Here is a 14,185-nt window from a genome sequence, read left to right on the forward strand (position 1 = left end):
AAATTATTTTATATCGGAAAAAAAAACTCACCTCCGCATTTCTTAACAAGTTCCAAACGAGAAAAATTCAAATAAAATAAACTGTACATATAGGAAATTAATAAATTTTTTATTTTAACTGCAAAAAAACATATTTGCTCGTGTACACGCTTCAAACAAGACGTCATTCCTGTATACTATTTTTTGCACATAAAATTGTAATTGTAAGTGGTCAAAGAAATTGTTGAGGTCATCAACATAGCTTCCAAAGAATGTACATTGTATCTTGTGCCTTTTTCCAAAAAAAAAAAAAAACTTAAATCAACAACATTATTGTGTTCTTAAAAAACAAAAAACAAAGTGTTACCCTCCTGCCTCAGGTTCAATCACATTCAATTTAGTTATGGTACTATTTCTATCAAGCTCTCTCTCACTACCAACTCCAGACAACACACCAATGAAGTATACAAATATTATAAACAAAAAACAAAGTTAACTATACATGTGTTGACATGATTTTTTTTTTTTTGAATATTTAAAGTAAAGAAATAAAACTTAATATGCATAGGTAAATTACCAACCAAATAGTCAATGTCATAGTTTCTCCAATCACTTCATAGATTGGAATCAGCTGGTACGGTGACTTGATAATGTTTAGGTTTAGGAGATATTGAACCTTAAAACTGAATTGAAAGTTTAGTTTGTAACTGTGCCTAGTGGTTCTATAACCACCACAGTTGTTGACAATACCCATGTTTTCAAAACTATAACATTTTTCTTCCTTCAAAAAGATCATTCCTGAACTTGCAAAGTAAAGTCTTGTTGATTGTGGCATGGATCCTATCACTAGCCTCATCAAGTAAAACCAGTTCAATTGAAAACGACATTCTATTTCCATTAAAATCTGATACTTGCCAAAGTCGAATGACCTTACCCTTCAAGTTCCAAGATGCTCTGTCAACACAAAGCAAGACTGGGGTGACTTTCACCAAGCAACCCCTTTTATATGCGACATTTAGGGTTAAGGTTTGATTAAAAAAGAATAAATTTTGGGGTGAAAGTTGGAGGGAAAATTTCAAAAGAGAGGAGTAAATTGTTTTCACCTTGATCTTATCCTTCAAATCCATCTCTTAATTCAGATTCTGTCCATATTCCCCCTTGTTGTAGACTGATTTGGTTGATTTGCAGCCCTTTGAATGGAACATGGGGTGTTTGGGAAGACATTGACGACAGCGGGTTGTGGTAGTTTATCACGATTGAGGAAAGTCTTATTGGGTTAAACAAAAGAGGTGATTGAGAAATTTGTCTCTTTTGCAATTTGTTTACAACTCTCCAGCGACAGACCACGGAAAGACATCGTTTTTTTTTGTGGTTTGCAATTAATGACCTTGAAAAGTTGAAGTTGTGGAGTATTGGGCTTAACTTGGTATTGACATGACTTTTGATTTTATTTTTGTGTGTTTCTTCAAAAGTGGCACGTGCCAAGTTCAATAGGTGAGGGAGAATTAATTCATCGCTCTTGACTTGATCGAAAAAAAATGATAAAAGAGATATACCACATTAGAGACACAATAAAATCTAAAAAAACAACAACAACAACAACAATATCAACTCGTTCTTTATTAGCCTGGGAGGAAAGTATGGGTATAAGTTTGAGAGGGAAAGAAGGAATTCAAATTTCCATTTGCTTTGATGACTTCCTAAAAGGAAAAGAAAAGAGAAATGAGTTAATATATGTAGCAATGTTATAACTGCTAACAATACTTTGTACCAGATAGATCAACATGCAGTTGGAAATTCATTTCATCCGTTGTAAACTTCATTTAACCCATAGATCAAAGACGGTGCATTAACATGTAGTTGGAAATTAGCATATTGAATTAAACCATAAATTCAACTCATGTATTGTCACTTTCGTTTTCTAATTTAATATCAGTAGCAATGTTAATATGACTTATAATAAAATACAGAAGATATAATTTTTTTTTGGATGTTTTAAGACTTAGTAAACTTTTTTTTTTGACTAAACTTAAGTATATTAAAATTGAAGGATTTTAATTTTTGAAGATGTTTTAGGTTTATTCAAGATAATCTTGATTTGTTTTAGTTTATTGGTTTTGATGAAGGTAATTTTTTATTTATTTTTGAGTTTAGCGATGAAAATGATGAACACAATGATGAAACTCATGAGTTAAAGGAATTGATATTTAGTTTTTTTTTTTAAGGGTGATATTTAGTTTTTTAAATTTGGTTAAAATATGTTAATTATAAACACGCAATAAAAAATTTAACAAACACACGCATATTCCTTAAAAAAAACGTGTAACAATAAAAAAACAATAAATTTGAGTTAAAATACGTGACGGAAATGACGAAATCAACCTCAGCAACGTCGTGATCACGCTAGTATTTTCCATTTTTGTTGTTATTATTAATATTAACTTTCTTCCTATTTAATCAAAAACCCAAATTATTCTTCACGACTCTTCAACTTCTCTTCCCTTCTCACCGGAAAATCTCTACGGCGGCGGTGGAAAAATATATTCCCCATTCGGCGGCGCTTTTTTGTACATGTATTCAATTTTCCCCTAATTGTTATTTTATTTTATTTGATTTTGTATTGCACGAACACCCAATTTTGGTGTTGGTGAAGTAATTAACGTATTCTTCACGGAAAATTGATTTGTTTTTAATTCAATTGCAGAGTATTACAGTATGGGCAAAACTTGGTGGTGCTTGATTTTTGTTACCTGGTTATGTCTTTTTGCGTTTTCAGATGGCAGAGGTAAAGTGTGTAACTTTTGCATCAATGTTTCAATGTTATTCAATTCATTGTGTCTGTTTAGTTTTGTGTGTTTATTAATAATAGGGAATAATTGGAACTGTTTCATGTTTGGCACGACACTCCTGATTATCGAACGAATGTCAGACACATGCGATTACATTCAATTATGACACTTTCTTAAATTTATACCGGTGTCGACATGATTGTGTAGTGTCCGGTCTCTGGTGTTTGTGTCCGTGTTATTGCTTCATAGGCTAGTATTGATTTGCATTTTAAAATAGTTGGAATATTATTTTTGGGTAAACTCAGTGCTGTCAATCGCGAATTGCGAAAAAAATGTGGTTTTTTCAAATTTTGCTACCATACAATGCAAGCATGTTATAGCTGCTAACAACACTTTGTACCAGATAGTGTATCATGGAACAATAGCGATTTGTTCAAATTTTGTTACTCTATAGTACTATTGTGTTGCCATTGCTGCTATTTGACACCAATGGGAAAACTTAGGTTAGGCATCATAGAATTTATCTTTTTAAGTTTTTAGTACAGTTGTTCCCTTGCTCTTGGACTCAAAAACCATTGGCAGGGTGAAATGGGTTTATCTGTGCATGGTTCGATTAGAATACCTTATGGGCCGTTCAACTTCGAACTATGTCCTTTTATTTTAATTATTTTTTCTTTGTTTGGGTAATCTATGACTGATGCATGCTACAGAACTCCATATATGAGATATTTCTTTTTATGCTTTTGAAGATGTCATGAACGATTCAGATATGCAGATATGTCTATTGCATAGATCAACAAATACAAACTCGTGTGATATAAAGAAATTACATTTTGAACCATAGTCTTTTACTCTTGTGGACCTTTGGCACTTTCACACCAATGATACACTTTTCATTTGCAGAACTCAAGACCAGGCATACGAGTCATCTTGCGCAGTATAATCATACACTTGCTACCATATTAGTGGAATATGCTTCTGCGGTGAGTTAATATATGTTCAACCTAAGCAATGCATATAGAGGAATTATAATTATTGTACGTATTATTTATATTCCAGTCTTATCAGAGAGGGTTGATTGGGAATTAACGATTGTAATGAATATTTCAAGTTTCAACCCAGATTTGCTTAAGTAAGTTTTAAGGCCACCACTTCAAACCATATCTTCTTTATTTTACAGATCAAAGAAGTCAATGTCTTCAATTATGCTTTTGCCTAACATAAATAATTTAATAATTGAGGGACCTTCTCACATGCTAACATTGATTGAGATATTCTTCATCCTGACCAGCTCATAGCCAGAACAAGCCAAACCATCAGTTATTGTATTTTATCAGAGTGTGGCCTAGATTTTAGAGTTTAAGTCATCTTGCTTGCATGATGCAGTGAATCTGAAGTTTTGTTACATGCATTTGGTCAAGGCAAATCATTTGGGCATCCTGTATGAATTATATACAATAAAAGGACTGAAATAGGTCTGGTTCTTGTAGGTATACTTGTCAGATTTGACTCAACTTTTTACTTGGACGTGCTCTAGATGTGGCGACTTGACCAAGGTGCTGATAATATGAACATTAATTTAACTTGTTCACTCAAGTTGTGAGTGAGCTTCAAATTATTTACATTCTAGTATTCTACTGATTTAACTCTTCTTCCAAAATAGTTGGTCTAAAGATATTTTAAATTTAAACAGGGATTTGAAATTATAGAGTTGGTTGTTGACGTCGAGCATTGCTTACAGGTCGGTAAACTCTCATCACAGATCAATATTCCTTTACCTATAGAAACAATGAATTCTATTTATTTTATTTGTCTACTCGTTAATTACTTCTATCATATTGATGTACTATTTTTTCTTATGTAATTAATATTACATCCTATTCTAGGCATTTGTTGGAGTAGCCGATGATCCGCGTGCTATAATCATTGCATTCAGAGGAACTAATGAACACAGGTGAATTTTATTTTTGGCTCAAGTTTTGTGTGTTATTTGCACCCAAATTCCACAATCCATATTCACCATTAAAATAGATCGATTCTAGTTTAGTGTTATGTGTATGTCTACACACAGATGCCTGTATATTTTAGAAAAAAAAAAGAAAAAAAAAAGTTTTCCTTATGCATGTGAAGTTTGTATGAACATATATTCACATTATTGCACATGCAATTGTAAGTTAATATATGCAGTTTATTTGATTTATTATGAATGCAATGTATTACTGGCATAGAGGCAAGCGAGCAAATGACTAAGTAATACGAATTATTTTCAGTTTTTTTGCACAAGGCATGCATTTATGTGATCCAAAATTGATCAGCAGGGTTCTTTAGCTTATGAAGTAGATGACTGTCTATTTTTCAGATCATGTTTGAGATGTTGTAGGTTGTACATCATAGATTGTTCTTTTTGAAAGGGTCAGAAGCTATATACGAATAAAACATATTGTTTATTATGTTTGTTAATAGAGCATTACTTCTCCTATATTGACATATACGTGAACCATTTTACTATGAAGAAAACATTGGTCCATAAAACACATTTAAAAGGAAAACAGTTTACATCTTTTAGATTTTTAGTTCACTTCTGAAATAACTTTATTATATTCTGAGCTTATTTGTTTAAAACTGCTTTTATGTAGTTTACAGAACTGGATTGAAGATTTATATTGGAAACAGCATGAAATAAATTATCCAGATATGGACGATGCAATGGTATGTGAGTGAACACTTTAGCCTTACTCTGTGTCTGTAATATTTTCCATTCTGAAATATTATCATCATTCTCTACAGGTACATCGTGGTTTTTATACTGCATACCATAATACAACAATACGCCCTGCAGTTTTAGGGGCTGTTGAAAGAGCGAAGAAGTTTTATGGAGATATTCCAATTATAGCGTTAGGACATTCTATGGGCGGAGCAATGGCTGCGTTTTGTGGACTTGATTTAACGGTAACTATAAGTTAGCTTTCTTGGTATTGTACACCCAGGTTTTGTTGTTCCATATGTATTGTCTTTATTTTTCCTCAGGCAGAGGCTTTGAATATTTTGGGTAAACATTGTATTTGGAAAAATGATTTTTTTATTATTAGAAATTTGAGAGGTCGGCAAAACGCTATCTTCAACACCGTTTCTACTATTGTGTGAAATTTTGTGTCTCACTGGACCCATATTATTTGCTGGGGCCTACATGAGATTCAACAATATAGGGTATGTGTCGGAAAGAGTATGTACAAATTTATAGATGGTGGTCTCAAGCTTAGGTAATAGAGGAGGGCTGTATTATACAAGTATCTATAGAAGCATCTATAAATTTGTTCCGTAGTTTTTTATGTTTTTATATTGTTATTTGTGTTGGGATATCATATGAACAAGTATAATTTAGTGCATATTGCCAATAGGTTTTATCTATAAATTACACATTGATCAAGAAATGAACCTAAGTGTTGGACAAGTAAATTGGAACATAATGGGTTTGTTTGGTCTGTTCTTTTAGTTCTTTTAGTTAAATTTGGTCTATATATTTTTGCGGTGTTGGATGTCAGATAAGTTAAAATGCCAAGGTTAAAACTAAAATTCAACCAATCAGCTCATGAACACTTGATTCATGAAAAATATCTATTTTTTTTGTCGGTCATGATTAATCTCTAGAAACTAATCAGAACAGTGTCCAAAATTCAAACTACAAATCAGTGTTACTATTTCGTACATATCGTTGTATAAATTCTCATTTCAGGATATTCCTATTGTACGAGGATGCCTAATTACCTGTTTGATTTAACATTCTTATTACAGGTAAATAAACAAGAAAAAAATGTCCAGGTTATGACATTTGGACAACCTCGTATTGGGAATGGTGTTTTTGTATCTCTCTACAGCAAACTAGTTCCAAATACAATCCGAGTTACAAATGACCATGATATTGTTCCCCATTTGCCTCCATACTATTATTATTTACCACAGAAGACATACCAGCACTTTCCGAGAGAGGTAAGTTGCATAATAAAGTGATGAAATCTGTACTTCAAAACCAGTTATATTATCTTTAAATTAAAATATCTGCGCTTGTTTGTTGAAAGTTAGGACTGATTATTGCCATCTGCTGTATCTCCTTTGATGGTGATTATACTTTGTTTTCTCTGGCATATATTAATATATCAATTTTCACCTAGTAGCAATACAAAATGATAACCTGGCTTTGTTGTATTCAAAATAATGATCTTATCTCCTTCATTATGGACATGTTTCCTATGCATTCAAAGTTTGTGTTTACCTGTTGCTCATGGCTCACTCTTCTAATAAATTTAAAATAAAATTTTAGAGCACTACAAACAATGACCGCATGCTATTATTGGTGTCATTAAAGTTTGATGCTTGTTTGTCTGTTTTGGGGTGACTTAGTAGTATGTGATTTGCCAACTCTCTGCACACCTAGCAATGTGAGGGAGGTTCCTATTTGTGTCTTCTCTATCAGCTTGTGTGTTGCTTGGACCATGCAATAATTTTGTGTGGGTCATTCTGCTTTGTCATGATCTATAACTCTTGGACTATTTATGGCAGGAAATATGCATACCTGCAAAATTTGTTTGATTGTTTTTCAAGAATCTTTGTTGTGGATTGCAGGTATGGCTTTATAACATTGGATTAGGTAGTCTGGTGTACAGGGTTGAGAAGATTTGTGATGGATCTGGTGAGGATCCATCTTGCAGCAGGTTAGTCATTCTGTTTTCAAAATGCGACCGAAAATGTAACTTACTGAATACTTTGCCGTTGTAGTGGATTCCATGTATACTAATTTATAGAGTATCATTTAATTTTGAGTGTTATGATATGATGACGGTTTAACCATCTCCAACCCTACATATAGCTGCTGAAATTTGAATTATTATCTTTCTGCAGGTCAGTGAGTGGGAATAGCATCACAGACCACCTAGTCTATTATGGCGTTGACATGGGATCAGATGATCCACAATCATGCAGAATCGTTATGAATTCTGACGTTCCGAGTACTAGCAGCATCAGAGATTCAAGAGGAAACTTCATCTTATCTAGAAATCCTACAAGTTCCCTTCTCAAATTGAGTACAGAGTTTGACAATAAGGAAAAGGCCGTTAATGTCTATTGAATTGGCATGAGATATCTCTTGCAACATAATTGTGGGACGTAATACTTATTCTTTTCTTTCTTCACAGTCCTTTCAAATGCGGCCGAAGAATTTTATCAGAATTAGCTGTAACTGGAAGAAGATTGTGTGTATAGTCTTTGTATATATTCATCCTTGTATATATGACTCATAATTCTTGGTGCCGATGTTAAGTGTTGAATTTCACATGCAAATTCTACTCATTTGACTAATAATATTTGATTTATTCATTTTTTTTTTCTCTTTCCGAAGTTAAATTTTATTAAATATATATTTTCTGTTCCTCCCATTCATTAAAGTTTTGTTTTGGTCTATTTTCATCTTGTCCATGATATTTTCATCTTGTCCATGATATTTTCTCTTTCCGAAGTTTTGTAGGCAGGCAAATAGTAGTTACAAGCGTGACGCAACATACACAAATCTGGTCAAAAGTGGATGAACCCCCCACCAACCCTTAGCCTCACACCACAAGTATAGCCTATAAGTTGTACAAAATTGAATAGGTTTGATAAGTTTTTGAAAGGTTAAATTGCACGTCTCGTGTTTATTTTAACTTTTGAACTCGTCTTCATTGTTTAAATAAAATGTTTTAAGTTGGTCATTTATGTTAACAGGGTAACAATAAGTTAGTATTTTTATTCAAATTTCATCTAAAACAACCATATGGCTTTACAAAGATACACACGTGATTAACTATACGATTTAGATAAAGTTAACTTAACCTTTAAAAAAAAAAAAGATAAAGTTAACTTAAAATTTGAAATAGTTGTATTTTTTTCTCTAAAAAAAAAATAAAGTTGTATTTTTGTCTTTTAGTATACCTCATTAGCTTATAAAAGGCGAAGTCTTGTAGTATATTGGAGAAGGAAACACAAATAAAAATTCATTGTGTTTAAGTAAAAACACGTCTTTCTAAGTTTTTCACTTTTTTCTGAAAGCTCTGGTTATTATGTTCATGTCATTAATTCTTCAATAGGGGTGAAGATATGCACTACACTTGTCTCAAATAAGGATCTATGTGAATAAAAAAACATTTGACTATTGACCCATGCCACACTGCTCTCTATTATAAGATGATAATTTTAATAGTTAGTTTGTGCTTAATACTTTTGTTAGCATCCCAGTTAAGGCTAATATAATAATATGCGTTGTTCTCGATAAGTGTGGTATGAGAGTCTTAACTATAGGCGGTGCATATGATATGAATATGATAGAGTGAGTAAGTAAATCACTTAACCATGAAAACTTTTTAAATGTAAACGACCAATTTTAAATCTAAAATAAACATCACTTAACCATGGAAACTTACTTTTTAACCATAAATGACATACTTTAAATCTAAAATACACGTAAGAGATTAAATATGTAATTTAACCTTTTTGAAAAGATCAACTAAATGGATATGTATGTGTGTTTGTATTTGCTTTGAGAATGAAATAATCACAACGAACTAGGGTGATTCGACAAAAGCTACACTTTAAAGATTCAACAAAATCACGATATCACCATGATTTTGCCAGACTCACGGCTGGCCGAAACATACACATTATATAATGCACTGAGAGTCACTCTTCAATTTTATTTTCATGACTATGGCTGCGATTTTGATTTGTGGTTCTAGTTACATTGCGATATTTTGATATAAAAAGAACGGATGATGCACTCGTGATTCAAGTCGCAAACCTTTATCTGAAAATTGCGCTCAAAATTCAAGATTTGTCACTAGTATTTGGCAACATAACTTGCCATCAATACCAATGCTAAATTGCTAATAATATTTTTGATGAATCAATTCTCTTAAAAGCCATATTCATTTACTTCATATAATATAAATTATTGTATCTTGTTGTTAATTTCGTGAAAGCATTTCAAAAATCAAAGTATCATCGCTTCAACAAATACACAAGAACTAAATATATTATAGACAATTGAAAGATTATACATCAAAGTATATCAACTTAATAGAAAATTTAATGGCGTATACCATAGTTTATTGTCCAAGATAATAATGATCTTTTAATCATATCACAATACATTCTCTAACCAAGTACATATATTTGAACCTCTAGTCCATGTATTAATTCCACAATCTTATATATTTTTCCACAAAAGAAAATCTTATATATTTTGTCTTCACATCCTCTCCAATTGTTGGATTCTTTATTGTCTCTGCAGCACAAACATGTCTATATATACTTCCTCTCCCCAGTTTTCAAATCACCTTAATTATTTTCACCTCCAGCTTCAGCTTCAGCTTCAGAGGCTGAAACATTTGTGTTTTCGACAACTTCTTCCTTAGCCGAAGTCTCTTCCTGTGCAACCACATCCTCTGCACACATACAAAACCAAATTAATATTCATAATCAAAGTTCATATGATACATGACAACTTTGAAGAAAGTTCCATGCATGATGCACAAAAAAAAAAAAAAGTAAATAATCCTAATTTATCTCAAGAAAACTCTATTGGTTTATTATGCACACTTTTTTCATTTTCTTCGGCCAATTTTTTCTCTTCTTCAGTATCAGCAGCACCATCAGCATTGATTTTCTCGTCATTCTTTATCGATGCATGGTCATCTTTTTTCTCAACTTCAGCAGAAGGTTCCTCCACAACATCCTCCTCTTTCTTTCCTTCATCATTTATTTTCTCCATAGCTTCACCGTCTTTAACATCCTTAGCTGCATCGTCCTTATTTTCTTCAACACCTGCCTCTTTGACACTTTCAATTTCCTTTTGTTCCTCAGCAGCTGAACTTGTATTGTCAACATTATTGTTTATGTCTTTGGTTTCTGTCTCATTTTCTTTGAAGGTGACGCTAGATTTCTTGCGTTGGAGGATGGTGGTGTTATCTGAAGCAACATCATGTTTAGATTTTCCACAACCCATTTTGTTGATTTATTTAATTAAATATAAATATTCTACTTTTGTGTGAATTAATTGATTTTGAGAGAGAAATAAGAAGAGAATGAATATTGAAATGTGGAATTACTCTCTCTTATATATATAATAGGAACATTTGAAGAGATGATGATTTATTTTGTTATTTGTTCTGCTAGCGTTGGACCAAATTAAGGTTTGCATAGGTGTAATTGAACTATAGGCCTATAGCTGTTTATTTTGTTCTCCTGTGTCTGCTATAATTGGAGTTCTGTATATTGGTCACTTAGTTTGGCTGCATTGATAAAAAAAAGATAAATTAAGTTTTTGGTTATAGGAAACAGCTCTGGCAACATAATTTGGTTTTCTGTTTTAACCTTCTTCCAAGAATGGTAATATTGATGAGGTTTTATGTTTATATTTTGAGTGGACATTATTCTTGTACTTGAAATGTAGTTTTCAGACAATTTGGTTCCTCAAATTTAAAAAATTTAAATTGGTCCAAAAAGTTGAAGATGGTAAATCAGTTTATTCCATCTAATAATAAAAAATTAGCTAACCAAAGCATCTAATCTAATAATCTATGAAAGTGATAATTTCATGAACCAAAGAGAGTGACAATAAATCAAAGGTCAAGATTGTAGAAATATAAGATAGACTCTAGTCAATTCGAATTTCAAAAGATCATATTTAGCTAAATAAAGAGGAGTTTGGTTGACCTCATGCCTAACATGAACAAAATTTAAACTATGAAAACGCAAAAGAAAATTAACGCACATAAATATTGTTGATGAATGTTCATCAATAAGCATTTAATTCTACTAAGATTCAGACAAGACAAATTTTTGCAAAATCTAGCCTTTCCTCATAGCTGAAACTTATGCTATCTCTAAATATGGTAATGAAAAAGACTTGTCAACAACAATGACAACACCTTCAATATCTCTATCCACGACACCAAACCCCACTTACCCCCCTCTATCAGACCTATTGTATCTAGCAACCACTAAAATAGGGTGTCTAGTGAACATCGAATATGGGTAAATTTTAACCTCCAATTAGTGTATCCAACAACATTGTACTAGAACTATTAAAATTAACAATAGAACTTTATCCGTTTGGAACAATGGTGTCACTTTAATATTAGTCCTCTTAACATTTTTCATTTTTTTTCTTCATTTCTTTAATATCAGTCTCCTAGACATTTTTCATTTCTAACACATCAAATGTCATAACACAAAAGTCATCACATGGACTATAAATTAATATCCTCATTTGCGCCACTAATATTTCTTTCCAACTCGTCGAAAATGTATGTATTTGAAGTCATGCGAATTAAATATCACACCTAAAAACAAACAAACCATACATGCTTTAATCAATGACACTCTATAAAGAGGTGTGAAGTTTTCTCATTTTGTGGCCAACATAAAACACAAAATGAATCACACTTGATTTTTCTTTAAAAAGGATCATTTTTGACTAGTATACATATAAAATACTCAAAGCAAACTCGACTTGCAATACATTTTATTTTTCACAATTTTTTGTATACTTAGTTTACAAATATACGTTTTAAGTGTTTTTTTTTGAAGGAAAATATACGTGTCCGGGGTTCGAACCCCCGTCCCTGCATATAATATGCAATATCCCTACCAACTGAGCTAAGCTCACAGAGATATATATATTTGACTTATATTGTGAAATAGTGGAAGTATGCATTGGTAAAAAAAAAAATAGAGGAAGTTTTTTTTTTTTTTTTTTGAGGGAAAAATAGAGGTATTAACTAAAAAAGTCATATTAACAGATGTAAAAAAAAAAAAAAGTCATATTAACTAAAAAATCTTTATGTATTGATTTTAATCCTTGTAAACACTATTTGCTTTAGTTATTGTTTTATTTCACTCTTAATAAAATTTACTCATATTAGAATAAGTCTAAGAAATATGTGAAATATTTGATTTTAGTCAATTAAAATAATGACAAATTAATTAAATGAATATATATTACAAGGAGAAATTTCAATATAAACAAATTTTACAGGGACAACAAAAGACCAAAAATAAAAAGTGAAATATTTGCAGCCTGCATGCAGGTATCAAAATCATACATAAACCTTGTTGTTATGGCATAACATATTTTCTTGTCAGATTGCATCTAATCCACCATGGAGGAGGATTCATAATTTCATGCAGTGCCACTTGATAAGAAAAGCAAGGAGGTGCATGAATCTTCAAGCCAAATAATATACTAAAATTAGAAAAATAATGAAACGGTCCTTGAGAAATATCCAGATCACCTCGTGGGATCCATATGTCGAGATCCAGTTATTAGTTGTCCACCAAAACAGTTCAGACACTTGTTTGTCTTATTATAAGGAATATTTTAAAAAACTTTACATGAACATTTGGGTGTTTTGTTAGGTTGTGCATCCAATATATACAGCAGATTTTGTGACTTTATTTTGTATGTGATGTGATAAAATAAATTAATAGTAATAATTAGTGTATAAATATTTCAAAGATCAAGTTATTTATTTATAGTTGCACTAAAAATTTGTTTCACCCTTCTTGGAATTTTCACAGTCGACGAGAGCTTTTGGATCCGGATAACATAGCTAAGGTAATTCATACACTAGTGAGTAATATTTAAATTCTTGCTATGTGGAATATTTGGTGCACAAGAAACAAGCTAGGTTTTGACCATGTCTGATCAACTAAGCACTCAACGATTTTAGCTCTTTTTTTCCCAACTATAACTTACTCAACAAGCTTTTGGACCGACCCTTTAGCTCCTCATATATATTCTTACTCCAACGATGGTGAGCTGGTTGCATGAAGATGGGAACACACAAAGGACATTCAACAAAGGGAAATTTGTATTTCTCATTAAGTTGAAAACTATTAGTTCAGATCATCTTGTCATGTTCAACGAATCACATGTTTGTTATCTTGCCCTAGGTGTATTTAAAACTTAGTTTTTCCTCTTTTTGTTTTCTTTTTTCCTTTTCTTTAATTTTCTTTTGTAACAAAAAAATATCATAGTTGTGAACATATATACTCCATTATGGTTGGAACAGCTTTGTTCAATTTCCTCCACATTTTTTTTAGAATTGTTCTTGACACATTTGGTTAGACTGAGACACACGAGTAATTTACCTAAACGTCCCTCGGTAGTTAACTGCCGAAGTTTGTGGAAACCGGCTGCAGTTAACTACCGAGGTTTTCCTTGGCAGTTAACTATCGAGGATTTCCTCGGCAGTAAACTGCCGAAGCGTCCTGAAGTCAAGACAGAGGCAGTAGGTTCATTTCCTGAACCTGTAATGTGCTTCAAATCACAAAACAAATATTGACGCAAATGCACAACTTAATTAAACCAACATTTTTATACCATTAAA

At 32.0% G+C, this 14,185-nt stretch overlaps 2 protein-coding genes across 2 annotated transcripts; one reads left to right on the forward strand and one right to left on the reverse strand.

Annotated features, from left to right (window-relative positions):
* Nucleotides 1-2,397: 2,397 nt before the first annotated feature.
* On the forward strand, nucleotides 2,398-8,147 carry LOC11445883 (lipase). Its single transcript, XM_003593933.4, has 11 exons — nucleotides 2,398-2,552; nucleotides 2,684-2,764; nucleotides 3,672-3,751; nucleotides 4,259-4,324; nucleotides 4,462-4,509; nucleotides 4,655-4,722; nucleotides 5,405-5,477; nucleotides 5,556-5,717; nucleotides 6,561-6,755; nucleotides 7,389-7,477; nucleotides 7,665-8,147. The coding sequence occupies exons 2-11, from the start codon at nucleotides 2,695-2,697 to the stop codon at nucleotides 7,888-7,890; spliced, it is 1,077 nt and encodes a 358-aa protein (XP_003593981.1). The 5' UTR covers nucleotides 2,398-2,552; nucleotides 2,684-2,694; the 3' UTR covers nucleotides 7,891-8,147.
* A 1,983-nt stretch (nucleotides 8,148-10,130) lies between these two features.
* Nucleotides 10,131-10,814, reverse strand: LOC11445634 (caldesmon). The gene is made up of 2 exons (XM_003593935.3): nucleotides 10,392-10,814; nucleotides 10,131-10,237 (listed from the first exon to the last, which is right to left on the reverse strand). The coding sequence occupies exons 1-2, from the start codon at nucleotides 10,795-10,797 to the stop codon at nucleotides 10,131-10,133; spliced, it is 513 nt and encodes a 170-aa protein (XP_003593983.1). The 5' UTR covers nucleotides 10,798-10,814.
* Between the last annotated feature and the right edge of the window lie 3,371 nt (nucleotides 10,815-14,185).

This window comes from Medicago truncatula, chromosome 2 (assembly GCF_003473485.1).
Source record: "Medicago truncatula cultivar Jemalong A17 chromosome 2, MtrunA17r5.0-ANR, whole genome shotgun sequence".
Lineage (NCBI taxonomy): Eukaryota > Viridiplantae > Streptophyta > Magnoliopsida > Fabales > Fabaceae > Medicago > Medicago truncatula.

Coding starts and splice junctions, on each gene's coding strand:
- LOC11445883 (XM_003593933.4), top strand. CDS start 2,695: ATGGGCAAAACTTGGTGGTGCTTGATTTTTGTTACCTGGTTATGTCTT. Junction 4,325..4,461: donor GATGTGGCGACTTGACCAAG/GTGCTGATAATA, acceptor AAATTTAAACAG/GGATTTGAAATTATAGAGTT. Junction 5,478..5,555: donor CAGATATGGACGATGCAATG/GTATGTGAGTGA, acceptor CATTCTCTACAG/GTACATCGTGGTTTTTATAC.
- LOC11445634 (XM_003593935.3), bottom strand. CDS start 10,797: ATGGGTTGTGGAAAATCTAAACATGATGTTGCTTCAGATAACACCACC. Junction 10,238..10,391: donor GGCCGAAGAAAATGAAAAAA/GTGTGCATAATA, acceptor GTATGTGTGCAG/AGGATGTGGTTGCACAGGAA.